The 27,249-nt window shown below is 51.0% G+C and overlaps 2 protein-coding genes across 2 annotated transcripts in view; one reads left to right on the top strand and one right to left on the bottom strand.

The window, feature by feature from the left end:
• The window catches only part of RHEX (regulator of hemoglobinization and erythroid cell expansion), a 919,952-nt gene that overhangs the window by 755,972 nt on the left and 136,731 nt on the right, over positions 1–27,249 (top strand). The gene's annotated exons all lie outside the window — the stretch shown is intronic.
• The window catches only part of SLC26A9 (solute carrier family 26 member 9), a 30,640-nt gene continuing 5,116 nt past the window's right edge, over positions 1,726–27,249 (bottom strand). Inside the window, exons 2-21 of the mRNA XM_032136962.2 lie at positions 24,593–24,735; positions 21,826–21,965; positions 21,583–21,693; positions 20,740–20,915; positions 18,640–18,804; positions 17,945–18,097; positions 17,568–17,650; positions 16,643–16,790; positions 16,233–16,346; positions 15,951–16,028; positions 15,275–15,370; positions 13,121–13,227; positions 12,287–12,356; positions 12,078–12,170; positions 11,825–11,938; positions 10,322–10,603; positions 8,930–8,984; positions 7,580–7,725; positions 6,017–6,088; positions 1,726–4,149 (exon numbers count right to left, since the gene is read on the bottom strand). Of these exons, the coding sequence (XP_031992853.1) occupies positions 4,102–4,149; positions 6,017–6,088; positions 7,580–7,725; positions 8,930–8,984; positions 10,322–10,603; positions 11,825–11,938; positions 12,078–12,170; positions 12,287–12,356; positions 13,121–13,227; positions 15,275–15,370; positions 15,951–16,028; positions 16,233–16,346; positions 16,643–16,790; positions 17,568–17,650; positions 17,945–18,097; positions 18,640–18,804; positions 20,740–20,915; positions 21,583–21,693; positions 21,826–21,965; positions 24,593–24,717 (2,376 nt within the window). The 5' untranslated portion in view covers positions 24,718–24,735 and the 3' untranslated portion in view covers positions 1,726–4,101. The remainder of the gene's footprint in view (positions 4,150–6,016; positions 6,089–7,579; positions 7,726–8,929; positions 8,985–10,321; positions 10,604–11,824; positions 11,939–12,077; positions 12,171–12,286; positions 12,357–13,120; positions 13,228–15,274; positions 15,371–15,950; positions 16,029–16,232; positions 16,347–16,642; positions 16,791–17,567; positions 17,651–17,944; positions 18,098–18,639; positions 18,805–20,739; positions 20,916–21,582; positions 21,694–21,825; positions 21,966–24,592; positions 24,736–27,249) is intronic.

The following is a 27,249-nucleotide window of genomic DNA, read 5'->3' as shown; positions in this document are numbered from 1 at the left end:
AAATCTTTGTTGAAGGAAAAATGTTTACTTCTAGTTCTGGAAGTAAGAAGTAACTCGCATAATTCTAAAGAATCTGCTTTTATGTTATGCAATTTAGAGACAGAAGGTCTTAGTGTCATCTTGTTTGATCTACCGTCTGGAGCAGGAGCACCTCTGACAACATCCCTGGCGGGTGGTAAATGCGTCTATGCTACCTCTATATACGACTAATGCTATGTTGTAGTTAGACGACTACATAGGTTACAGTGAGTTTGGAAGATGAAAGGCTAAAGAAATGTACCCAGTTCAGATGCTACTTATGTGCCACTCAAAACCCTCCTACTAAGCCTCTGTTGGAATAATGGTTCTGGATAGTCTTATCTGCCAGCCCCTCCCAGGAGCCATGCCATACCTCTTCCTTCCTGCAGGTGCGTCACTGATGCCCTAGCATGGGCCACCTTGGGAACTGCTCTGCACGCATATCCATGCATCCTGTATTTGTTGAAGAGTTAATACCCATAGGGCCATCCTTGATCAATGGACTATGGGTGTGAGCGTTAAATGTTTCTCTAGGACAGTTTGCAGATACTTTTCACAGGGCTCCTGGGAAGGACTGGTGGGGTAGAACCCCACTTGCCTTTCACAGTGGCTCTTTCTTGTGTTGGCTTTCTCTGCCTCCCTGTTTTCACTCTTGCCCATCACTCCTCTCCCTGAGATCATTGCCTGAATAGCCCGTGCAGACTTTTGTCTCAGGTTCTGCATCCAGGGGGAATCAGGCTAAGATAGCATCATTAGAAAAAAAGTCTAAAACTCCTACGAGAGGGATGCTAATTGCTCGTTTACCCAAATCCCACAGCTCAGCTGAATAGCAGCTAAAGCAAGATTAGTTTATCTTAAATAAATATCATTTTGGGACTCATTGACTTCTCTGCCTCTGCAACATATCCTCTTCCTTCAACTGTTTCTCCTCCGTCTAGTTCTCCCCATCTTTTTTTTTTAAGAGATGGGGTTGCACTATGGGTTGGCCAGACTGGTGTTGAACTCCTGGCTTCAAGCAATCCTTTAAATCTCCAGAGTTTTGGGATTACAGGTGTGAGCCACTGTGCCTGGCTTCTCCCCATCTTTTTATTCCTGTGTATCTCTATACCATTGACCATTCATCTCCCTTCCCTCTTTGTTTTGTCTAATCTCTGGTCCTTCATCTCTTTCCGCTTCATCCTCTTGCTGTCTCCTTTATGCCTTTGCCTTTTGTTTTTCTGTGATTCCTCTTATCTTCTTCCTTTTCTGATTGCTGGTAAATACAGTTGACAGTCAACCTAGCTTGTATGACACTTGAATCCCATGGCTTTGCTCTCCTTGCATTGTCTCACAAACAGGGGAGCGAAAGGTGGGATTAGATTGTGTGCTGCCCCACACTAAGGATTCTGAAGGCTTTGCTAAGTAACGATGGGATTGGCCCTTAATAGGCATCCCATGAATGTGAAAGAATTAGTGAGTGAAAGGTATGCAGAGGGGTGATGGGCTTTGCCACCCACTATAGCCACAAAAATCCAGAGTTGGCTGTGGGTACTGGTCCTGGGTGTGTGGACCCCTCAGCCCAATCTTCTCTCCCCAGTTTCTGTTCTTTAGCTGGATCGTGGAAGTTTATGCATTCCCAGGATGGAAAATCAGAATCTGGAGAGGAGCTGGGAGACCTATGGAGAAATCTGAGTCCTCATTGCTTCCCCCCCGGGATAATGCAAAGCAGGGCCAGGTCTCCGTGGAGGTGACTTGTTTTGCTTTTCTAGAAAACCACCCAAACATGTGCATTTGTTCACAATTCAAATCCACTTTATTACCAAAATGAACAAAAGGAGAATGAGGCTTAAATTAAATAAATTATGCAAATATCTCAAGAGATAAGGTTCCCAGTCCTCCCTGGGAATTATATTACCACAGGTCAGTATCACTAAGAACATTCAAAAGTATTGAAATTCTGGATTATTTCACTACTTTGCCTCCATCTTTCCTGCTTCAACCAGGTCCAGAAGAGTGTTCTTTTCCAAATATTCCAGCAGAGATGTTTTCTTCAATGTCTTCCCTCTGCCTCATATGTTTCCAATCTTACCTCCACAGCGGGCTGTGCAACCCTCAGATATGTTGCAGATCTCTCCCTGAGCCTCAACTCCAGGCCACTGGGTCAACAATCTCCTTCAGTTCTGAGGCTGGTCTGGGGGTTAATGATTACTTGGGGGTTAAGGATCACTTCATCAAGTCCTCAGGGGATCTAGATATTTGGTTCAAAGGGGACTCTGACTTGGAATGTCCTGAGGCTCTGTGACCTTCTCCCACCTCCTGGGCCTGAGCTGGACTTGGAAGGAGGTGGAGTAGGGGAGAGTGAGTTGTCATTGGCTAAGGCTCTTGTCCTCCTGGAATTTGGCACTTCGGGTGCTGGGCACGGTGAATCCCAGATAACATTGTCCTTCGCCTTCCAAGTTTTGAGTTCCATTGGCAGCGAGATGGCATAATGAATTCACAGAAAAGCAATGCTCCTGGGCCAAGAATGTGTTGGCTCTTGGCCAGCACCCCCTCCTTTAACTCTAAGAAGACTTGTTAGCTGACCAGCTCACTCAACACACAGACACACAATGCAGGTCTGGCTGAAGTTAGAAATGGGGATGTTTTCCTAGGCTGGGCCAGCCCAACCTGTTAGGGAAGGGGTTGTTAAGTTGAAGAAGCTTGAGAAAAGCAGTGATGAGAGGCCAGAAGATTTTCTGTGCATTTCCACTGAAATTTTACAAAACACTTACACATGGAACCTATTTATTTTCAAGTCAACAGTGGGGTTCCTCTCAATACCTCCTTGTACATATGGAGAACTTAACCCCTATTTTCATCTTCATAGGAGAAGATGGCCTCTGGTCCTAAGCGTGTTAAGGAATCTTCCTGTGGAGGAAGACCCAATCTGGATCAGCCCCTTTCCACATCTGCATGCAGTTAGGGGATGCAGCGGATCCCTGGAGGACTTCCACCTTTGCCTGCAGAAGGACCCCATTGTGTCTCTGGGCCACAAGCTGATAAGGAAGAGTTAACATGACTGGCTCTTTGCCAAGTAAAGAAGGATAAGGCAGATTTACCAAAGGGAAGCATTTCCCTGATGGCCCCTGGGGTCAAGGGGGACAGTCTGGGCCCAGGTCCCATCAGTTTTCCCTGTGTTGGTACTAGCACCCTCTTCCCCTCTGAGTCTCTGGGTGCAAAGAGGGATTCCCAAAAGCTTTTGTGCAGAATAACTGGTATCTATTACTAGTATGCCAGAGGAGTCTGCCAGCTACCCATCCCCCTCTTTGGGGTTTCTAGCCAGCCTCCAGGGGAAGGGAGCAGCCTCTGAGGGCAGGGGCAGTGATGTTTCAGGAGGCTGAGGCAGAACCTTAGTGGGCTGTCCCTGGGGAGGTAGCTCTGGTGGTCTCGACGGTCCTGGCCACTGTCCAGGCTAGAGTCTGATGTGCTTGCTGACAGCAGTGGTGGTTTGGGCAGCCTTGGGGATGATGGAGGGGGGTGCATAGTTACCAAGGCCTAGACTCCTGGGTGTGGAGAGCACATGGTCCCTGGGTGCAGAGCTGCCAGAAACAGAGTTGAGGCAGCTGGGGAAGGCAAGCCAGAGTCCTAACCAAGTCTATCCCTATGTCCCGTGACAGCCTGACACCATCTGACACCAAGCCGTGTGGGCTCTGGGACACTTTGAAGCTTGTACAGCAGGCCAGAACAGTTGTACTTGTCCTTCTGTTTTTGGCTCACTCGTAAAAGCTAGAAGTCAAGGTGTCCTTCAGCTGCCAAGGACAGGGCAGAGGTGGGTGGGGTGGAGTGAGCAGGAGGCTTGTCCATTGTGGCCAGAGCCTGACGGGTGAAGAGTGGGCTCACCAGACTCTCACTCCTGTAAGGGTAGCACCCCCCTGCTGCTGAGAGGCTCTTTCTGGAGATGCGGGGAGGGAAGGAGGGGAGGAGAGAGGGGGAGAGGAGAGAGGAACCCACGCGCTGGGGGATGCACTTTCCTCCACCCGACACCCCCTGTGACCCCAGGCTCATCCTTTATGAAAGTCCCAAGTGCCAGGCACTCTGTAGGCAGCATGAGGACTGGCTGAGCCCTCACAGGGCGGTCAGGGTCTCTGCGTGAAACATGCTCCCGAACATCTCCTGCAGGAACCACAGGAAGGAAGTGCGAGGGGAAGAGAGAGGTTAGACCAGTTGGGGTCACAGTGGCTGCAACCAAGAGGTGACCCTAGGAACCCCTGGCCAGAACGAGGCACCATGTGTGCCTCTGTGTGTGTGTGTGTGTGTGTGCGTGCGAGAGAGTGTGTGTGAACAGGGGAGAGGCAGGGTCAGCCTAGGAGGTGAACCAGTCCAGCGTTGCAGGAGCAGGTGCTGAAATCTACATGTGAATCACCTCCCGTGTGCTGTGTGACCTTCCACGTGTCCCTTGCCCCCTTTTAGCTCCACTTTCCTCATTGGGTAAAATGAGGGTTGGCAGTAGACAAGCTCTAAAGTCCTTTCTTTAGACAATAGTCCTTGATATGCTATTTTGGTCCTATCCAGGCTTTTTGGAAAGTGCTGGAGATTCCAAGAGGGCACAGAAATCAGTCTGCCAAATCTCTGTGGCTCCAGCTCTATTTTCTCATCTGTCCCACCTGCCATCAGCACTGTAAGAGATGGATTCAGAGCACCATGGAGCTCAATGTCAAAAGGAATGGGAAGAGGCATAAAGAGAAACACTACTTCTCATAGACCCAAAGCCAGTCATCTGGTTTCTTTTAATTCAGGGCATTGGTGGGGTGGTGTTAATCCAGGGGCCCTGTGGGGATGGTGATCCCTCATATCCGTATACCTTTTAGGTTTTGTTTTGTTTGTTTGTTTTTGAGACAGTCTAGCTCTGTCACCCAAGCTGGAGTGCAGTGGCATGATCTGGGCTCACTGCAACCTCTGCCTCCCAGGTTCAAGTGATTCTCATGCCTCAGACTCCCGAGTAGCTGGGACTACAGGCGTGCACCACTACCCCTGGCTAGTTTTTGTGCTTTTAGTAGAGATGGGGTTTTGCCATGTTGGCCAGGCTGGTCTCAAACTCCTGACCTCAGGTGATCCGCCCACCTCAGCCTCCCAAAGTGCTGGGATTACAGATGTGAACCATCGCACCCAGCCACATATCTTTTAGTTCTTAAGGCTTGTCCACATGCAATAATAATTCATTTGTAGACCCAGAATTAATCTATTCTACCGGAACATAAGTTTCTAAAAGGCAGAGGCCTTTGTTTTGCTCACTGCTATGTGCCCATCCTGAACTGCGTCAGGCAAACAGTAGGTACACCATAAATACCTGCTGAATTAATGAAAGAACAAGTGACTGCCCCGCCAATCTTGTGTGGTGGATGGGACAGGTATTACTTATGTTTCCCTAATTTCACAGATGATAAAAACTAGGATCCAGGGTGTATGTCGCTTGCTCAGGGTCACACGGGTGACGTGTTGGAGAGTAAGAATAGATACTAGTTCTCTAGGACTTGGTCCAGTGACTCACCCTCTCCTCACGATGCCTTTCAGGGAGTGAGAAGAATGAAAACAAAGGCCAGGCATCGTGGCTTATGCCTGTAATCCAGGCACTTAGGAGACCGAGGCAGGCAGATTGCTTGAGATTGGAAGTTCGAGACCAGCCCAGCCAACATGGTGAAAAGCTGTCTCTACTAAAAATACAAAAATTAGCTGGGTGCAGGACTGAAGTCCCAGCTACTCAGGAGGCTGAGGCAGGAGAACCGCTGGAACCCGGGAGGCAGAGGTTGCAGTGAGCCGAGATCATGCCACTGCATTCCAGTCTGGGTGATAGAGCGAGACTTTGTCTCAAATAAAAAAAAAAGAAAAAGAAACAAAGATGACCACAAATCTTTGTGGCCTTGAATGTGACTGCTCTGGGCTGGAGGTGAGACAGCTGAGTGAACGCCTTGTATTTGACAGCGACCCCATCCTTCCCCTCCTCATCCTGCTTGCACCCTCACAGCCCCGTCCCTCAGCTCACCTGCTCTAAGTCCCAGTAGCTGGGGATGTCCTCCTCTGAGTCGTACAAGGAGAGCTCAGGGTCCCCTGGAGCCTGGAAGAGAGGAAGCCGGTGCAGAATGAGCTTCAGTGACTGAACAGCAAAGTTGGTGCATGGTGGCAGGAAGAGGGACAGGTGGCCAGCTCTGGTTGGACACTGCTTCCTGACACATGACTTATCCTCTTTCCCCTTCCCTCACCTGCCTCTCAAAAACAGCACGGCTGCGGTCTTCCCCCTTATACCAGACAGGTGTGTATCGCGGTCTTCCCTCCTTTGTGGGCTGTTAGAGGCAGGGAAGGTTTTACCCAGCTTAGAAAAACTACTGGCTAGCTGCCTGACCTTGGGGAATTCCTGTCCTCCTGGGAATCTGTTTTCTAATCTGTTAAAGTCTGATAACCAGCCTCGCTTTGCCTGCTTTGTCCCTCACAATGCTGTTGAAAAGGTGTGTGTTTATGTGTGTGATTTGTATCTGTGAATGTAGCCTATAATATGCAAGCGTATATTACATAAAATATAAATTATTTATAAGTCTATAACAAATCAAGTATACATATCAACTAGAGTAGCTGAACATGATTAGTGCGCTAACAAATTATGCAGATTCCTCTGGAATCTCCCTCTTTGCTCTGCGGATAAGTTCACGGAGCAGGAAAGCCCATTGTTTCCCCAGGGTTTCCCTCTAGGCATGGAGGGCAGGAGCCAGCACCCTGTGTGTTCCTGGGCAGTCTTTCAGCATTTAGAACAGATGGTTTCACCTTCATCAGTCTCTTAAGGCAAAGAGCAAATCGTTGCTCTAGGGCCAGAAAAGCCTTTCTTATGACCCACAGAGGGCAGGGGAGGTTTTTACCCAGGGCTGGGGCACAAACAGAGTCTTGGGAGGCCAAGGGCAGGAGCTGAGCTGGGAGGGGACCCTGAGGGCTGAGAGATGACTGGAGATCTGGGCAGGGACCCCAAGAGGCTAGGCTTTTTCTGACTCCCCAGTCTTCTGGAGTTTTAGATGATGTTGTTTGTATCCCATTTGTATGTCACTTACTGAGCTAGTAAATTAAATGTCAAAAAGCCGAGACAAAACTCAGACCCAATCTCTTTATCTCTCACCAGCCTGAAATCTCTAAGCTCTGCTAAGTTAAAATGGGTAGGCTTACTCCCCTCCCCTCCCTTCCCCAAAGCCCCCTTTAGAAAGAGATGAGGAGGAGGCAGGGAACGATGCCGGCAGAGTGGGCCTTCTCTACTATGCTTTGGGTGTTTGTGCAACCAGCAAATTTATATTGATAAAGAATTTTTACAATATACAAAGTGCTTTCAAGTGACACAAAAGATGTAATTATCATTTAACCCTAAAACAAAACAAAAGAAAAATGCAGACAGGTAGGTAATGTTGGTTGATGGTGCTCATTCTATAGATAAGGAAATTGAGATTCAGAAAACTGAAACGGCAGACTTGATATTGGAACTTAAACCTTCTCTTGTGTTCTTTCTAATGCCTCTTGGTCCTGCTATTTCAGTGCCTTGGAGCCTAGAATTCCCCAGGTGCAAGGACCTTACCCCTTGGAAGTTGCGTCCTGGGGTCACGTCTCTGGCATTTGCCTGGGCAAAGAGGACTGCGTCATGTATGCTGGGAAAGACGTGCTTGCATTCTAGACTCCCATCCTCAAAAACGCCTCCATGGCTAATGTCATTGTACACCTGGGCTAGAAGGAGAAAAGATCACCTTCAGAAAGATAACAGCCATTGTGGATTGGATCATCTTCAGAAAGATAATAGCCATTGGGGGGTGGGGAAGATGGTGAGACCAGAGCAGGGATGGGAGAGGCCTGAGGTCCGAGCTCTGCTGTATCTGAGGGCCATGGCATTGGCAGTGCAATATCAGTTCTGGACGGCAGAGGGCAACATGAACTTGAGGACGCTGAAGTTTCAACCCAGGGCAAGAAGGAAGCAGTTTGATTTGGGGAGTCAGTACTTTGTGGTGATTCGCGTGGAAAAGCCTAAGCCATCCTTGAGGAGGCTGCTGCCAGTTCTATCCCCCAAGGACCCATCCTTCCTCTTGTTTTCCCAGACCTTTCCAGCAACTTCCAACGTGTGGCAGAACTATTACTCTTAATCCTAGAGATGGTTTCCTGAGGGGGTGTCCAGTGAGGTTGGGGAGAATCCACTGCTTCTAACTCCAGAACATATCATAGCAGGTCATTGTCACTGCAGATTCTCTCCCCAAGTGTGGCCATGCGGAGCTTGGGAGCTGCAGCCCTGCTGGAGGGGGTCTGACCCAGTGCAGGGAGCTGGGTGTGTGTGCATGTGCCCCTTCACATTCTCCTGTGTGTCTGTGTGTGCTTGCTCCCACATCTCTGCACTTTGCATACATGCTAGTGATGTAAATGTCTGCCGCTCTGTGGCCACGTCCTTGAGGCTGTGTATAGGCACCCTTTGGAGGCTGCATGCCTACAAAACTGCATATTTATATGTTCCCTGGGGAATTAGGGTACTGTGTGCTCTATGCCTATATAGATTCACAGAGTTTCTGATTGGGAGAGGTCCTCAAATCCATCTAGTCAACCCTGTCATTTTACATAGGTAGAAATAGATCTCTTGAGAGATAAAGTGACTCAGCCAAGGATACGTGGCAAATTAGTTATGGGGTAGATTAGAATCCTAGCTGTCCTTTTGTAACTCCATGACCCCCTCACCCCCACTCTGTCACTAAGGCCCCTAGGATGTTTATGCAATCTGAGCAGTCTCTTTGGACTTGCACCTGAAGCTTTTATGAGCAGGCAGCAGCTTGGGGGGGGGATATCTGGGTGCTCTCATTTCCAACCTCCTCACTATTCAGACACCACCAACCTGTTCCTACCCCACACTCCTTGCCAGCCTTTCAGTCCCTAAGTGTCCTCTTTCTCTTACCATGGATGTTCACCAAGAAGACCTTCACGCCAATCTTCCCATAGGTGGAGCTCAGCTAGAAGTGTTGGGGTAGGGAGGCAAAAGGAAAGGAATGTTCTGAGTGGGTCTCAAAAGTGATTCACAAAACGTACTTCAGAGGGGAAGCCAAACAAATAAGCAACCCCAAGAGCCCAGCAGCCAAAGATAAAAATAGCAGCAAAGCACACCACTTCTCCCTGGAGTGTTGGCTGACGGCTTCTCTGGGAAGTGGGGCGGAAATGGAGTTTTGCCAACATGGCAGGCACTTAAAGTCACCATGGCCCCTTCTTGTGGGGCTAGATCTTTTCTTTTTTTTCTTTTGAGATGGAGTTTCACTCTGTTGCCCAGGCTGGAGTGCAGTGGCACGATCTCGGCTCACTGCAACCTCCGCCTCCTGGGTTCAAGCAATTCTCTGCCTCAGCCTCCCGAGTAGCTGGGACTACAGGCGCCCGTCACCACACCCGGCTAATTTTTGTATTTTTAGTAGAGACGGGGTTTCACCATGTTGGCCAGGCTGGTCTTGAACTCCTGACCTTGTGATCCACCTGCCTTGGCCTCCCAAAGTACTGGGATTACAGGAGTGAGCCACCACGCCCGGCTGATCTTTTCTTTTAGTAGCTTAGATTCCCAGACTCCTTTGTGGCTTCAGACAGAAGCTGCAGGGGAGGATGGAGCCTCAGGGAGTCTAGAGCTTCAGCCAAGGCTGGCCTGGACTCCAGATCCCGGCTAAGGAAGCTGGCTGAGGCCCAAGCCCAAGGCTGAGTATGGGGCCTGCCCTGTGCATGGTTGATGGTGAAGTCAGTCCGAACACTCTCTGTGCCCATTGTTCCCCTGGCTTGCCTCTATCTGAGCCAGCTCTGAGGTTTGCTGACTCCCGCCATTGGCGGTGGCTGCTGGAAAGTTATCAGATAGATACATTCATTCAAGGTGTCCCGTGGACTGTCTGTTTGGCCTGATGGTGTGGGGCACTGGTGTTATTTCTTTTCCTCTCCTAGGGTGGCCGATGAATGAGGGACAAGGGCAGCAGATCATGAACCAGGAGCCAAACCGGACCCTCCTCAGAGACCCTGAGTCGGTTCCTGGTGGCTGAGAGGGACTTGGGATGGCCACTGCTGGGGGCGTTGGGAGCACGGGGGGCCTGAAGCTCTGGTAGACTTCTCCCGCCACTCATTGTCACGGGCTGTCTGGGCCTGCTCTGTGGAGAATGTCCCATCCTGGTAGCGTCTGGGGAAAGGAGGGATTACTAGGAGCTGTTAGCCTCCCTGGTGAGCTTCCTCCCTCAGCTTCCTGAAATGAGGGCTCCCAGGAAAGGGAATGTGGAGAGCAGAGCGGAGGGGTGGAGTGGGTGGTGCTTGCTGTCCCTGAGGGCCTCACCTTGGCCAGGGCCTTGATGCCCATCAAGTCCACAAAGCTGACTCCACTCATGTCCAGGATGAGGGTGTGGAAGGTGACGAAGGGCGGGACACTGGCCAGCGTGTCACTGGGCTCGCCGGGGGCCTCAGCAGAGGCTGGTGGCTCACTCTGGGCAGCTGAGGAGCTGTCAGGGCTGAAGGTGATATAGGACACGCTGGTGCCGTTAGCCGGCGTCTGGTTGTTGTTGGGGTCAGTGGGGGGTGCGTTCTCAAAGTCCTGCTGCAGCTCCTGCAGGGAGACGGTCTGGAGGGGTGGGGACAGTGGGCAGAGTCAGGGACCACCAGACTGAGCCAGACCTTGCTGTGACTGAAGCAGGGGCATGGAGGGTGTAGGTGGAGGGGAATAACTTTCCTCGGTGATGGTGAACACAGACCCCGAAGCTCCACCAGAGAGCCCTCTCCCAAAGCCCTTTCTTAGGCAGGGCCTCTTGGTCTCCTACAACCCAGACAAAGTCAGAGGACCCAGCCAAGAGAGGCACTGAAGCCTCAAGCCCACTCTGCCCAGGAAAAAGCCCCTCCGGGGACACTGAGCTCCTTTATTTCTTGAGACAGAGTCTCCCTCTGTTGCCCAGGCTGGAATGCAGTGGCACTATCTCGGCTCACTGCAACCTCTACCTCCTGGGTTCAAGTGATTCTCGTGCCTCGGCCTCCCAAGTAGCTGGGATTACAGGTGCCCACCACTACGTCTGGCTAATTTTTGTGTATTTTTAGCAGAGACAGGGTTTCGCCATGTTGGGCAGGCTGGTCTTGAACTCCTGACCTCAGGTGATTCTCCCGCCTCGGCCTCCCAAAGTGCTGGGATTACAAGGATTACTCCCATGCCCACCCCAGCCTTGCTAGCCCTGGGCTGCCTGGGTTCCCCAGGAAATTCACTGCTGCTTCCCCTCTGGGTTGTTCAAAAGTCCACGGGCCATGTCCTATCTTGGCCAGAAAATGGGGAAGGGCCGTGGGGGTTCAGTGGCTTCCCTGGGAGATGGTAGCACCTCATCCAAAAAGAAAAATGCCCAGGCTGGGCGCAGTGGCTCAGGCCTATAATCCCAGCACTTTGGGAGGCTGAGGTAGGTGGATCACCTGAGGTCAGGAGTTTGACACCAGCCTGGCCAACATGGTGAAACCCCATCTCTACTAAAAATACAAAAATTAGCCGGGCGTGGTGGCACTTGTAATCGCAGCTACTTGGGAGGCTGAGGCAGGAGAATCGCATGAACCCCAGAGGTGGAGGTTGCAGACAGCCAAGATCACGCCATTGCACTCAAGCCTGGATGACAAGAGCAAAATTCCATCTCTCAAAAAAAAAAATAAAAGAAGAAAAATGCCCAGTGGCCACCAGGCAGTGTTCCCAGAGACTTTCTGTCTTTGCCTGTCAGGGTAGGAAGTGGGGCCCCCGGGGTACCATGAGTAACAGGGGGCAATATCAGAATGGGCAGGAGAGCAGGGCACGGGGCTGCTCCAGGTCTCCATTCACCTTGGTTTTCATGAATAGAGACCTCCTCTGTTGTGTGGGCCTCATTCTCTGCTTCTCCTGCTTCTTGAGGTATTTTTGCTTGGCTAGTAATACTTTCTGGGGGTCCACGCCTGTCTGTAGGGAGAGATCCAACAGTAATCTTGACCTCCATCCTCTACGGGAGTGGCCTGTTCTCAGCTCCCACCGCCCTTCTGCTTCCATCTTCTGGCCACTCTCCATCCAGAGCCTCTGGTTGCCAGGCACTGAGCCTTACCTTGGCAATGACCTTTTGCCTGAAGATCTCTGAGTTGGCAAAGTAGAGAGGGGAGCAGTAAGTGATGATTTTAATCCCCTGGATATCCTGGGCCTGTGACAGGGAGACTGAGCTCAAGTTGCAGAAATGTCTTTATTGGCTTTAAAAAACAACCTCTTCTTGGGGTGGTGCAGAGCAAAAGAAGGAGGTCATAAGCTTGAATTACCTACCCTATTATAGGTCTTGGGATTCACATAAATGTCAGTGTCCATGACCTGGGCCAGTGCGTAGCCATTTCGACTGGATGAAGAAGGAAGAGAAAAACATGAGAATGCTAATGGCACATGGGCCTGGAACTGCGCCCCTGCTGGGGCGGGGGCAGAGCCAAGGTAGGATGGGGTCCTGTCCTCACCCCCAGACTTGCTGTGTCTGTCTTTTTGCACTGGAGACACATGTCTGGTGGCCTGTGGCCTCCTATAACTATGAGGATGACAGGCAGGCCCTTGACATAGCTCCCAGACCACGGGGCAGGGGAGAGAAGTGGTCGGAGAAGTGGTGGGAGTTGCCCTGAAGTCATCATTTCCTTGTTCTGCGTTCTCAAGAAGAGAAGACAGGATTCCCCCGACATCCAGCATCCTCCCTGCCTTGGCCAAGATCCCTTCTCTGTGATACTCCCAGCATGTAGAACACAGCTTCTGTCTTCCACCCTGGTACTCTCCTGCGGTGGGGTCCCATTTGGTTTGGGGTTCTGGCAGTGTCTTTGGAAGGATGTTGAATCCACCACCTGCCCTTGCCCTCCTTTCTGCCACTTCCCTCTCCCCAGACGTCCCCAGCAAGACTATGCTGACTTTCTCTGGGGTTTTCAGGATATGAGAAGTCAAACAGCCCAGACTGTGCCCACAGTCCTGGCTGGGTTGGGCTCTCCTTGGGCCTGGCAGCACTTCCAGTGCCAGGCCCAGAGGTGGAAGGTGCAGTGGACCAAGCCAGACCATGGCATGGGAGCCCTTTGCGGGCTGGCCCAGGGACCCGACTGTGGGCCTGGGAGGGCAGAAGCTATCACTTACAACTGAGTCTGGAAGACCACAACCAGGACGGAGAAGGCGACACCCACTGCCACACCATAGGGCAGGCTAAGGAAGAAGGAGGAGAGGAAGCTCACTACCCAGATGCACTGTGAAAAGAGAGATGTCAAAAGCAGACCTGGGGAAAAAACAACCTCTTTCAGGAAGTCTTCCTGGATTAGCCAAGGCCATTCTCTGTTAGTACAACCTCAGAGCCTCTCTTCTCTTTTTTTTTTAAATTGTGTTTTTGCAATATTTTATGTATTTGTGCTTTGGTTACACTTTCCTCCTTCCCTTAGATTGACTGTGGTTGCCTGATCTTATCTGTGTTTTTAATAGAAGCCCCAGCACGCAGGGAAGCGGCATCTATAAGAGCATGCATCTTGGGTCAGATCTGTTTGGGTTCAAAATGTGTTTGTTTGTTTGTTTTTGGAGTCACAGGGTCTTGCTCTGTTGCTCAGGCTGTAGTGCAGTGGCAAGATCAGCTCACTGGAGCCTCAAGCTCTTGAACCCAAGTTGTGCTCCCACCTTACCTTCCTGAATAGTTAGGATGATAGGCACGTGCCACCACACCCAGCTAACTTTTTGTTTTTCTAGAGATGGCTCTCGCTATGCTGTCCAAGCTGACCTTGAACTCCTGACCTCAAGCGATCCTCCTGCCTCAGCCCCCTAAAGTGCTAGATCACAGGTGTGAGTCACCGCACCCATCTCAAAGTTTTGTTCTTTAATGACTATGTGAAACAAAAGGAGAATAATAATGTCTACCTTATGAAAGGATTCAAAAGTTAAGGAATGTGACAGTCCTAGCCTAGTGATGGATGCTCAGTAGGTGATCGATAAATGTGAGTTCCCTCTCTCTGTCTCACAGCGAGCTGCGTGGGCCCTGATAGGAGCTCAGCAGTGCTTTCTGATCGGCTGGGGGCCTGGTTTTGTGTGTGGGTGAGGGGGCAATATTGGGTGAAGTTTTGATAGTTGCCCCCCATAGATTTTAAGACCCGCAAATTCCTTTAAAGGAAATAAATCTGCTCAGATTCCTGTAGAGAATTGCTGTGAAGAGCAAATGGAAACAAAAGCCGCCATATGAACCTAAGGAAATATCGCCATAGCGGGGGCTTGTTGGGTTATGGTCAAAGCAGATCCTTGGGCTGGGAACTGAGGTATAATTTTTCTCCCTGTCCTCATCACTCTCTCTGGGTGACCACAGATGAGCCACTCACTTCTCTGGCTTTAAGGATTTTCTTCCCTGCCCCAGATGGGTGAGCCTCCCTTCCCTATGAGACAGTACAGCCTAGAGGTCTGGAGTCCAGGACTTGGAGTTTTAATCCAGACTCTACCACTTCCTACCTCTGTAGCCTTTGACGATTTACTTAACCATTCTGAGCCTTGGTTTCATCATCGTTAAGAAAGTTTAGTAAATCCTCTCCCATAGGTTATGGTGGGGCTTAAATGGAGAGAAGGCAGTGTCATCAAAACACGCTGGCCTTCATTACTATGCCCAGCGGAAGATGCGGTGGAATGTGTGACTAATCAAAACAATAAGTCATGTTTGCAGAATGTTTGTGCTCATGTGGTGTTTTCCCACCGTGATCTCATTTAATCCTCGGAGCCAGCGTTTGACGCAACCATGACTGCATGAGTCTCACCCCCATTTACAGATAAGGAAATAGAACCCCAGGGAAGTCTAGTAACTTGCTCAAGATTTTGGTCCTCTGGCTTTATGTTCTAGGGCTTTTTTAAAAAAAATAAAAACTATTTCCGTTTGCTTTTTTGGAGCTATATGTCATAAAGTAGTCATAGCTAAGCTTTATTGAGTATAAAATACGATGTAGACAACATGTTTACTTGTATTATCTTGCTTCTTCTTCATAGAAAACCCTGGGAGGCAGAGAGTATAAAATAACCGTTTCCCCGGTTAAGATGCCAAGAATGGGAAAGGTTAAGGGGCTTGCTGTTGGCCGCAGAGCCAGCAGACGGCTGAGTTAGGGTTTGAACATAGGATGTTTCACTTCGAAACTTGGACTTTTAACCACTCATCTATGCTAATTAGGAAGCAGCAGACTAGAGGGTTCATTGTTAGGACAGGGCTAACTGACAGGGCTGTGGGGTTGGAGGAGAGGGCGGGGCATGGCCAGTACCCAGAGGCTGCCCGATACTTACACAGTCCAGCTTGCTCTTCCTCCACAGGTAGTAGGGGTCGGTGAGTTGCTTGAGGGAGTTCTTGAGATTGACAGCGATCAGGGCTCCTAGCACAGACTAGAGAAGCAGAACATTGCTCCAGGCCCCCAGGGTCTCCCCTTCTTTTTGCCCTCCTGCACATACCCGACCCCGAAGCCTGGCAGGACAGAGATGGAGTTCTGGAACACCTCTCCTGGCTGATCCCCCAAATCTCTGCATTCGACCTTAGGTTTGGAAAGTGCTGCCGTTAGAGCCATGGGGTCCTTCCTGGCCCCATCCTTGCCCTATCTCTCTTCCCTAATCTCTAAATGATGCATACCTAGAGCCCTCCTAGCTGGGCTATATGAGAGCCTGGTACTCATGGGGAGGTGCAAATGTTGCCTAGGGATTAGACTCTGAGGCCAGAAGGCTGGAGTTTGGGACCAGCCGTGCGCTGTAAGCTGCCTCACTATGGACAAGGTTACTTAGACTCTCAGACTCAGTTTCCTTCACCTGTAAAATGGGGAGGATGAAACCTGCATCGTCTACCTCACAGGTTGTGGTTGAGACTAAGTATGACAATGGTGGCACTTTGTAGTCCATAAAGTGCCACATAACTCTCAGGGATTGTTCTTATTGGAGTCTCTCATTGTCTTCTACTCGATGGCTGGGCTCTTACCTTAGGGAGAGGATACAGATAGATCCCCAGGACCAGCATGGTGATCATCACCACCAGAGACACACACAGGCTGGCCACCTATTCCGAGAAAGAGTTGGGGATAGAGGGAAGGTGTGAAATTTTTGCTCTTGATTTATTTCCAATCCATGACTTTGGTGCAGTGGAGACTAAGAAGGGAAGAACGGAGTTGGAGAAGAGCTGGCCTGGCTTGCAGTGCCCAGGCTTCTTTGGGGCAACTGTTCTGTTACCTCCTCCCCCCAACTCCCCTAGAACAAGGCTCACCTGGGATTTTCCTCCAGCTCCATCCACAGCCAGAGTGACGGAAAGCGCACAGCAAATGACATGAATTTTAAAGAAGGAGCCAAAGAAGTTGCTGCAGCCCAGGGCGATCATCTCCTGCCGGGAGGGGACAGGATTAGAAGCCAGTGTGGGGCTGGGGGGCACGGGGACCAAGTGCAGTCAGGCATGCAAGCTGGATTGTGGGCCTAGGACCTGAGAGTGACCCAGTGGCTATAAAGTCACACATTCCCAGTTAAGAGGAGGTCAGCCTCTTGGGGTCAGAGGACCCCCTGTCCCCCACACTCGAGGCAGCCTGCCTCACCTCAGCCCAATGAGCTCCCCACCCAAGATATCTCATGCCAGGCCTGAGTTGACCCGTCCTGCCCAGTCCTGCCGGGGGTGGCCAGAGCTACCTGGTTCGAATCTACGTCGTAGCCGTGCTTGTTGGCCAGGGTCCGGCCCATAGCCAGGTTGATGACGTAGCTCACGATGGCTAGGGAGAAGGCTGTGCCTATCATATCCTTCCACTGTGAGACCACAGGCGACACCGGGGTGGGGAACCTGCAGAGGAGCCAGGAAGGAGGCAGAACCCAAGGGTGTCAGTGGGGAGGGCAGCCAAGTCCTTCACCAGCCCACAGGGACCAGCCAGGCCCCCATGGTGTGCCGGGATCTTTGCCTAAGTTATCCTGTCCAGTCTGAGTCCTCAGCACCACCCCATAGGGTAGGGACCATCACTCCTGTTTTACAAAGGAGGAAACCGAGGCTGAGAGAAGCTAACTTGCCCAAGGTCCCTGGGCCAGTACGTGGTAGGGCCTCGTTTGTTAACTCCCAGATTCTGAACCCTGTATGGTCACGAGTCCACAGACCCCTAGACCTTTGGTGCTGTGTGGTCTTCCCTCCCTCGCCTGCTCCAACCCTGCAGGACAAGCGTCGTCCTTCTCCTCCCAGGGCCCAGCATGGTGCCTGGCACAGAGTGGATGCTTCATGAATCTGGTTGAACCTAATAGTTCCCTTTCTACACGGACAAAGAACCAATGCATTAGAGCAAGGCAAAGAGCCAGCAAGGGGCTGATCAGAGAGGCTTTGTTTAACAGCATCAGTTGAATGAGATTTATAAGGGGAGTGCGGCAGTTAAGACTCACTTTTCATAAAATAGCCTACATTGGCTGGTTGTGTGGCCCTTCTCAGGAAAAGGTAATAGTAATAATTCATACATGGTCAGTGTCATACAGTTTCGACTGCACTTTCATAGAGTTCATCTTGTCTCCCTCTCCGAACTCAGGCCTTAGTGGGGCATGTGGTGCAGGTGGGCCAGGCTTCTGGGCCACCTGGACTCACCCGCGTTGGATTTCTCCCACGATCTGCATGTGATACTTTTTGGGCATCTTACAGCCCCCGGAGATAGCTGTTGCCACCACCACCTGCAAACCCCAGAGTGGAGAATGGGGATTGGCCCTAAGTTGGGGCCAGGGCAGGGGCCTCTCTCAAGTCTCCCTTTTCTCTGGGGACCCTGAATCCCACTCCCCTGCCTCCTTAGGGGGAATTATTAGAGCAGTAGAAAGAGAGGAAACGCCACATACGGGGGATGGGATGGATTCACATCTGACTTCCGGTCCCACTGGCTGCCAGTTGAGGGGATGGGGTGAGGAAAGGTAGGGGCTTCCTCGTCTCACAGCCTGGCCCCCCAACACCCCAGCTCTGGACAAGGTCCTTACCACAATCATCTCTGTAGGGATGGGGAAGCGAATCTTGTGCATGTAGCGAGCATTGAGCTCCTTCACCAGCACCAGGAAGGCACCGCTGATGAGAGCGAAGATGAGCGAGGCGATGTTGGTGTGGGGGAGGTTTTTGCAAATGTCAATGAAGGTCTGGGGGAAAGAGCATCATGCTCACAGGCTCCCACCCCTTCTCCCCATACTGCCCCACCTTTGGGTGTCTGACCCAGGGAAGGGATGCCATCAAAGCTAACGGAGGCACACCAAGACAGAATTAAAACCCTGATAGGAACCCTGTCACGTCATCCACCGCCCTCTCCCAAAAGGCACATGGGGAACTTGTGCTAGAAAAGGAATGCTTTCTTTTTCTTTAGAAGAGTTTGGGCTGAAGGAGGAGGGATGGAGATTAGACATAAGGCAGGACTTTCCAGGCAGGGAGGGGTTGAGGCCCTAGAATGGGGAACCGGCAGAGAATGTACAGCTCTTTTCTGCAGGGATTAACTACCAAGAACCTCAGTAAGCCTCAAGGTCATGACTTTGACCCTCCCAAGACAGAAACCCCCTCAGAATCCTCTCTGAACAACAGCTAAGTCAGCCCTTGCAATGAGGAGCTCACAACATCTTAAAACAGTACATCCTCCTCATGTGTCTGCTCCAGCCTTGCCCCATTGGCAGGGGTGCATTCCCAGACTCACAAAGACGATGGACCCCGGGCCTGTGTAGGAGGGGATGGTCAGTCCGAAGATGTACTTGAGCACCGAAATCAGGATCTGCAGGCCGGCGGCTGTCATGAAGCCCCGGATGAAGGACTCGGAGAGGTAGATGGCCACAAAGCCAAACTGCACGAAGCCCAGACCCATCTGAGAGGAGGAAAAGGGTGGTTGGTGGGGGAGGACCAATGTGCTTCAGCAATTCCAATGACCCGCCCCACCCACTCGGCTCACTGCAACCTCTGCCTCCCGGATTCAAGTGATTCACCTGCCTCAGCCTCCTGAGTAGGTGGGACTACAGGTGCATGCCACCAAGCCTGGCTTATTTTTGTATTTTTAGTAGAGATGGGGTTTCATCATGTTGGTCAAGCTCCGTGCAATCCTAGCATAGCAGTAGCTTGAGGAAAATGGACAATCTGTGACCTTCACCTGCCCTTCACTGTGCTCTACATGCCTGCCATCACACCTTCAGCTCCTTTAGAGCGTGGGCCTTTTTGTCACATCACCTGTCTGGCTTTGGCTTATCTGTAAAATAAGTCTGGTCCTCCCCCAGTGTTTTCTCTCTCAGTAAATGACACCATCATTAACCTGGTTGCCCAACCAAAAACTTGAGAGTCATCCTCCCTTACCTCCCACATCCAGTCTATCACCAAGCTCCTGGTAAAATGTTCTTTTCAAGTCCAGCCCCATCTCTTTCTCTACCTGGTCTTGGCCTGCATTATTCCTGCCTGGGCCTCTGCAGAGTCTCCCGACAGGTCCCCTGCCTTGATCCTAATCCACCTCCCACTCATCATTCTCTGTGTAGCCCGAATGATCCTTATAAACTGCCAATCAGACCCAAAGTCGCTGTTTAGAGAACAGACCCCAGATCTCATTGGCTGATTCCTGCCTACTTTTCCATCCTCTTCTGGGGCCCTCTACCCTCCAGCCACACCAAGCCCCTTACTTTCCCTGGGCAGATCACACTCTCTCAGGCCTCAGTGTTTTTAGGCACTATTCCTTCTACCTGGACCATCCTCTGTATATCTTGTTCCTGGCTAAGTTCTCATCCTTTAAGAGAAGTGGAGTGTCACCTGCTCTTTGAGGTCCTCCGTGACTCTGCTGTGTGTCCCTACAGTCTTTGTACATGGCTCTACTTTGCTGCTTATCTCACTGCATACAAATTTATCTGTTGACATGGCTCCTTCCTCTGCTGGGCTGTAAGCAACTTGTGAATTGGACCTCTTTCTTACTTATCTTTGTATCCCAGGGTTTAGCCTAGTTCTTGGCACAAAACTGAATGAATGAGTGAATGAAAAGTGCTCTCTGGGACTGCGTTTTGCTCTTGCATTCTGTCATGCTGTGCCTCCCTTCATAAAACCTAGCAGAATCCTTCGCAACCCTTTGCAGAAGCTCAATTTATGTTGTGCAGCTGCTGCTGTGGCTTGGAGCAGAGGAGGCTGGAGTGGAGTGAGGGGTGTTAGAGAAAATTAGCAGTCTGCAAGATTGTGCTGGCAGAGAGTTGGGTTTCTCCACGGGATAATGGAGAGAGGCTGTGAGTCTTTTATAGTTTTAAAGCTCAGGACAGTTTTACGAGGTACAGCTGTTGTTTTTTTGTATGGTCCTGCTAGATGCAGATGAGGAGATACTGTTAATTTTCAAGGTTCACTTTAGCCCTGAGATGGGGAGGAGGGAGGAGGTAGAGCCCTAAATTGTTTTTTTTTTTTTTTTGAGACGGAGTCTCGCTCTGTCACCCAGGCTGAAGTGTAGTGGTGTGATCTCGGCTCACTGCAACCTCTGCCTCCCGGATTCAAGTGATTCACCTGCCTCAGCCTCCTGAGTAGGTGGGACTACAGGTGCATGCCACCAAGCCTGGCTTATTTTTGTATTTTTAGTAGAGATGGGGTTTCATCATGTTGGTCAAGCTGGTCTCAAACTCCTGACCTCAAGTGATCCACCCGCCTCAGCCTCCCAAAGTGCTGGGATTACAGGCATAAGCCTCCACACCCAGCCCCCTAAATCAGATTTAGCATCAAAGCTAAGGCTTTGAGGGAGGGGCAGGGTGGTCTGATGCCCTTCTAGCAGGGTTGGGGGCTGCTGCCTCACCTGGATGATGGCAGTGAGGCAGGCTAGCGTAGCTGACACGTGCAGCCTCTCTGCCTCCATGGCTGCTGTGTCCACATAGCTCTCATTGGTGGCATTGTTGAAGACCTGGAATTTCGACTCTGGGGCCAGCTGCAGACAGATGTTACCCACCAGGATGCTGATAACGGCAAAAGTACCTGTGGTGCCCCACCCAGCCAGCAAAAATCAGAGGTTTGGACCACACCCATGGAAACCAGAAAGGGGCCCCGGAATGCTTCCCGACCCCCAGGGGGATGGATCCCTGCACCTCCAAGGCTCTTCTCCATCATAATAATAACAACCACTCACTCTAACCATGATCTATGCTTTTCAAGGTGCTTTCACCTCAACAGTCAATATTGTCTTACGGGACACGTGAGGAAATGAACTCAGAAATAAGAAATATAAGCAAAGCCTGAACCAGAAACCAGCCCTTGTGACCAGGCTTTCCTCCATCTCACTCAGCACCAGAGAAGTCCAAATGTCCCTGTAGTGGCCGGCTGGGACCAACCAGGGAGTTAGATGGTGATTTCTCACATCTGTTTAAGCATGTTATAGCATATGGTATATCTTGTTCTGCCAAGTCTTCCTCTCATTCCTGGGAGGAAGATGGAACAGGTAATGCTAACTGAACTCAAAGAGGCTCAGTGGTTTCTCCAAGGTCACCGAGGACCTGGAAATGACATTCACAGTGACCATTCCCCTAGGACTGACCAGCAACAACTCCAGGAAAATGCAGATGGAAAATCTCCCGAGCCCACTTTGCCACACCTCCCATCCTTGTGGTCTGGGTCATCCTGCCTGCCCAGAGGGGAGAGGCCTTACCTGGCACCATCTGGTGAACACCCCCCAGGAAGAAGTAGGTCAGGAGGGGGAAGAAGGAGGAGTAGAGGCCATTGACTGCAGGAAGGTTGGCCAGCAGAGCAAATGCCATGCCTGCAGAGGACAACGAGATTGAAGCTCAGCAGCATGACTGGCTTATGGGGATCACAGAGGGATGGAGTGGGGATGAGGAGAGGAATGGTGGGGGCAGTGGCAATCCAGGCCTGGCTGAGGGAGCCCCTTCACCTTGTGGGACCTGGATGGATCCCCCGCTGAGTCCACCAAGCAGGTCGGGAATGATGTAGTCTTTAATCTTGTACTTGGGGAGCCAGGAGAGCACAGGCAGCAGCCCAAACACCACAGCTTTGATCTTGGCTGAGGAACATCTGGAGGGGAAAGGGGAAAATTTCCAGTCAGCTCTGCATGGCTTGGACATTCCGTGTTGGAGAGGGATTATCATATCCTGCTCATTTCACTCATTGGTTCATTCAAAATTCACTGAATTGTGTGCCAGGGATATTGAGAAGAAAAGGCAGGAACTTTTTCTTGAGAGCTGGTCAACTTGCCCTGGGCATTAGCTGGAGGTCTTCTGACTGCCAGCTGCTTATCTGGGGAGTTTACAAGACTTGGCTTAAAGGTATGGGTGTTATGGTGGCTCAGCCTTCGGAGGTATCAGATCCATCCCCTGGCTCAGATGGCTTTTCTCTGGGAAAGGCTCCTCTGAGTCCTGTCTGTCTGATCCCAGTCCCAGGTACCTGCACCTTGGCTCCTGCCACTGTGTGTGCGTCCTGTGTGTGCATTCCTTGCTTTTTGTCTGTCTCTCCCGCTAGGCAGCAAACCCCACCACGCATGGCGAGAAGTCTAGCTCTCCTGTTCATCTTTGTACACCTTGAGCCTTGCACAGGGGCACTTAGTAAATATTTGTTGAATAAATGAATGAGTGAATACATCTGAGTGGGGCCTGCCTGCTGCCATTTTTCTTAGAACTTCCTTGAAAAGGAAGGCTCTATTGTTCCTGCAGGGTGCACTCTGCTGACTCACTATCCTTTATGTGTGGTAACTCCAATACCGGAGTTCTTTCTCCTGTTAATTCACTGGGCAGCAGAGGAGGGAAGAATTCGTTGGTCAACGCAGGGTGGGGAGAGTTGATCCCTTCCCTGTTTGTTGAACACCTCAAGGTCCTTTCATAGAAACTCAGGAGCGGTAGGAACAAGGGCTTACAAACTCAAGGGTGACAGCTGGTGGATTGATGACTGGAAGTGGGTGAGGGGCATTTGCTTTCCTTCTCCCAGTCGAGGGAACACAAATACTTAGGGCCCATCTGGTGACTCACTGGCCTGCTCTGATGAGGCTTCCTTTCCTGCCCAGCACCAATTCCTGGTCTTTGCTGTTGCTCAACAATAGTTTCCCTGACACTCGGTCCCCTGGATGTCACCCAAGACTGAAACCAACAAAGACAATGCTTTGTATCTTGGAAAGTCTGGGCAGATTTCTTTTCCAACTAACACTCCAAGAAAAAGCATCATCATCAATGTCTTATCCCCTGTCCCTTCTGGGGCTCATGGGTGACTCTGCCATCCCTGGGATGCTGGAAGGGGAGGTGGATGGGGGATAAATGGCTTAATGCAACTCTAAAGCCTTGCTCGAAGAGAGAACCAGCCCTGTAGGGGCTCCATCAGGTCTGTTTGTGGCAGAGAAAGCCGGACTTATGAATAGAGAGCTGGCTAGGGAAAGAAAAACAACTCATTTGAGGGCTAGTCCATGCCCAACCTTACTTGCAAGTCTGCTGTATGTTGGGCAAAGCAATCTGAAGCTTGAAAGAAGAGCTGAAAACAGAGGCTGAGAGGGATTAGCTTTCTAGACATTCATTCATTCATTCATTCATTCATTCATTCATTCATGAAACAAATATTTATTGATGCACCTTCTTTATGCCAGGCACTGTTCAAGGCTCTCATGCCAGTATCATAGGAATTGTTAGTTTGCTATATCCCTTTACAGCTTTCATTATCCTAATCTTTTAGGACAATAGCAGATCTTCTCATCCTCAGACTTTGTGCCCTAAAGTCTTTGGGCACAAAGACTGGCAGAGACCACCTGTCTGAGGAGCACAGCTGTGAGGACAGACTGTAACTGGGCAGAAATGGAGCCTCCCAAGAGAAATAGGGTTGGGCTGGGGCTTTTAGTACAAACTCAAGTGGGTGAGTCCCCCGGCCTGAACCAGTTCCACCTGCGTCTCCACTTCAGCCATTGCCAGCGACCTCAATCCAGGTAACTGAATCAGCCGTTTCCCCAGGGGAGTGAGGGAGAGTGAGCCGGCCTACAGCTGGGCCAGAGGAGGTCTGCCAGGAGTCTGGGAATGGGGAGGGTGACACCTGCAGCCCCAGCCTCCTGGGGTGTGGGTATGGATCACCTTGTGTAGCGCCTTCTTAGGGACAAGGTTTCATACCCACCATCGCATTTCCAGGGATCTGAGAGTGGAAAGAGCCTGGGCACTGGTAGAACTACACTCTGGTAGGTCCCCTCAGGAAAGCTTAGAAATTTAGGGCCTCCTTTTGGCATTCTCTGGACCAAATGGAGGAAGGAACATCTGGGAGGGAAAGGACAAAGGCTTGGGGTGATGGTAACTTCCGGTATTTTTTGTAAGGAGGGAATAGGGCATGGAGTAAGGGCTCTGATGCTCCCCACCCCTCCATAATGTAGCATGCTCATCTACCACGCCTTAACAAACCCAGAGAGACCCAGGTGGATTGAGAATATGGGAGATCCCATGCAGGGGTTTGGGAATGCGCTATAACCCTTCTGGATGCTTCTTGCTCCTGCTCCCCATCCTGCTTGGGGGTCTCAGTACAGATGAGGTTGTAGGATCTTAAATTCATCATTCAGAACCTTGCTTCCCCAGGGCTTCCCTTAACCCCATCTTAGGGATACCGGTGCAGAAGCCATGTCCTGGTGCAGAAAGGATTTTGGTAGGGAGCAGAGGAGGTAGGAGTCTGGGTTCTGGACCAGTTACCTGAAGGCATTGCGAAGTTTCTCTCCCACTGCGTATGTCCGGTCTTTCTTCTCAAACTCATCGTCGAAGAGGGTAAGGGAGTATGCGGCTCTGTCTACCACGTAGCGGGGCCTGGGCTGGCTCATATCTGGGGCATTTACAAGCTTTGGGAGAAGCAGAGGAGGGGAGGGTGAGGGAACACCCCTCCCCAGTGCCAGCCCAGGCCTTCTCTCTCTGGTCCTTGCAGCAGCAGAGTTTTATTCTGGCCTTCCCCGCCCTGATAAAGCAAGGTGCCTCCCTTCCCTCTGTCAAGTTTTTCCGTCAGACTCCCTTCATGAGTGGCCTTCCTTCCCAGGCATTGATGATGCATACACTCGCCCTGGCTGTTTTGCTTGGCGCTCAGCACGTGGCTGGCACTCCACACCTGTGGTGTCACCATCACCCCCACCGAGCACCAGGCAAAGGGGAGGTAGAAGTATGAGGGCAGGAGTCCCCACTTGATTCAGCAGGTGGACCCTACCCTCCCCTGACCCCTGGTGTCCTCACAAGCCATACTCCCTCCCCAGACCTCAGTTTCCCTGGCAGAAAGGCTCCTACCATTCAGCCAGTCAGCTTGGAAGAAACAGAAAACAGCTTGCCTAGAGGCAGGGGGATAGCTGAGATGACCTCAGGAGGACCCTTCTTGGACAAGACACCTAGAACTTCACCAACAGGTTTCCCAGGGGGACAATGGTGTGTGTGTGGGAAACCAGGATGGTCCACCTGCCGGCTCTCTCTCCCACGGCTTCCTGTGCCTAACCTTTCCCCCACCCTTGTGTACTGCCACTCCCCTCCTCCTCACTTTTTGCGCAACCTCGCTGACGTTCCAGGAGCTGAGATGGGCAGAGCTGAGTGCCAGGGCCCCTGAGTCCCGGAGGAGTTCCCTGTAGGAAGCTTTCCCCTTCCCTCTTCCAATTACTGGGCCTCCCACCTCCCCTCTACCTCCCAGAGCTGGGAGAAGTTGCTCAGAGGACCACAGAGAAAGAAGGACAGAGAAGAAAGAGATGGGGCAGGCTTAGAGTGAGGATTTGTATCTGGGAGGTGGGGAGTGTGGGGTGGCTGTGGCCAGTTTGGCAAAAGATTTGAGTTGGGGTTGAAAATGAGTAACTACCTGGGGGCTAGAGATGCCCCCAACTTCCCAGAGGAGAGCCTGGGTGAGAGGGGAGGTTATCAGAGGGGAGCAGATTGCTTAATGCCTTTTGTGGAAGGGTCCAGGAGCCTGGGTTAGTCCTGCTTTTATTAAGGAGGTAGAACGGGCAACATTACTTTTTGAACCTCAGATTCTGTATCACTAAAATGGGGGTAACAGACATATTTCACAGGGTTGTCGTGAAGATCAAATGAGTTAATGGATAAGAAAGAGTTGTGTAAAATGTAAAGTGTGATGCAAATGTGAGATTCTATTACGAATAAGATTGTGCTTAAGTTGGTGAAGGCTGGGCTGGTGCATTCCATTCATTTGGTCTTAGGATCCCAAGGTCCACTTGAACTACAGGTGAGGGTGGGATGCCCTGCAAGACCCCACAGGTGATACCCAGCAGAAGAGAGGGTGGGAGAATGAACCTACCCCCAGCGCCTGTGCCCAGCCCCTCGCCTGGCCCTTAGTGTGTACTCAACAAACACTTGTTGAGCGAATTGATAAATGGTGTTTTGGAGGAGACATGGGCAGAAATGAGTAAGGGCAATGGCATGTGAGACATTTCAGTGGGAGAAATGAGAGACGGGGTGGCTTAAGGAAAACAGCACAAGTTTGAGAGCCAGATGACCTGGGTTCAAAGATTCAGTTTCTTCATCTGTAAATGGGGATAATAACAGTGACAGGCAGATGCTATGAGGATTAAGTGAGATCATGTGCATGAAGAGGCTGGCCTTTTATAGGCACCCAGTAAATGGTAGTGGTGATGATTACTGTGATTAAGATGGGAGGGTGCTTTCTACCTCCTAGCAGAGACTATTCAGAGGCTGCCGGCCCTTCACACGCCCGTGAGGCGGGGTGGTCTCGCTCTTCCTCTCCACCCACTCCAGAGTCTGCATGGGTCTGGCTGTCCAGGTGGTTTGCCTGGGGAGCTCAATGAGTGGGGAGCATGACCTCCCCACATAGGAACCCAGAGCTCCAGACCTTGCTTCAGAAAAAAGCTCATGGTTTGGGGAGTATAGCCCAGGCCATTAAACAGACCACTTGCAAAAAGAAAAAGCCAAAAATTTCAAGGGGGGCTGAATCAGAAAAGAAGAGCCCTTTGGAAGAGGAGGTGATGGGTGATCTTGCTTCCACACCAACCAGCAGGCAGTGATCCCTGAAGCATCTTCCTAGGCTGCTTTCAAAGGGTCTAAGTTCCGGTAGTGTGTTTGCGGGGAAGGGAGTTATTAGCATCTGATTCCGCCGAACCCTACTATCCCAGCCCCCCTCCCTGCGATTTCCCCACTTCCTCAGTGGTACCTTTCTTCCTGCCACCCAGCCCACCCCCATCCTTGTTCCTGTCCTCTCCCTACCCCTCAGGCTCCATATTCAGTTGTTCATCAAATCCTATTGCTATTTCCTACCTTCCTCCCTCCTTTCCTTCCTTCCTTCATGTCCTTCTGTCCTGTCCATTGCCTCCATACCTCCACCCACTCTGTCCCATTGCCTCCCTCTTCAAGTC

The sequence above is a fragment of the Hylobates moloch genome, unplaced genomic scaffold, assembly GCF_009828535.3.
Source record: "Hylobates moloch isolate HMO894 unplaced genomic scaffold, HMol_V3 SCAFFOLD_18, whole genome shotgun sequence".
NCBI classification, from domain to species: domain Eukaryota; kingdom Metazoa; phylum Chordata; class Mammalia; order Primates; family Hylobatidae; genus Hylobates; species Hylobates moloch.
Note: the sequence above shows the minus strand (reverse complement) of the source record. Positions and strands in the feature narration are given on the sequence as shown.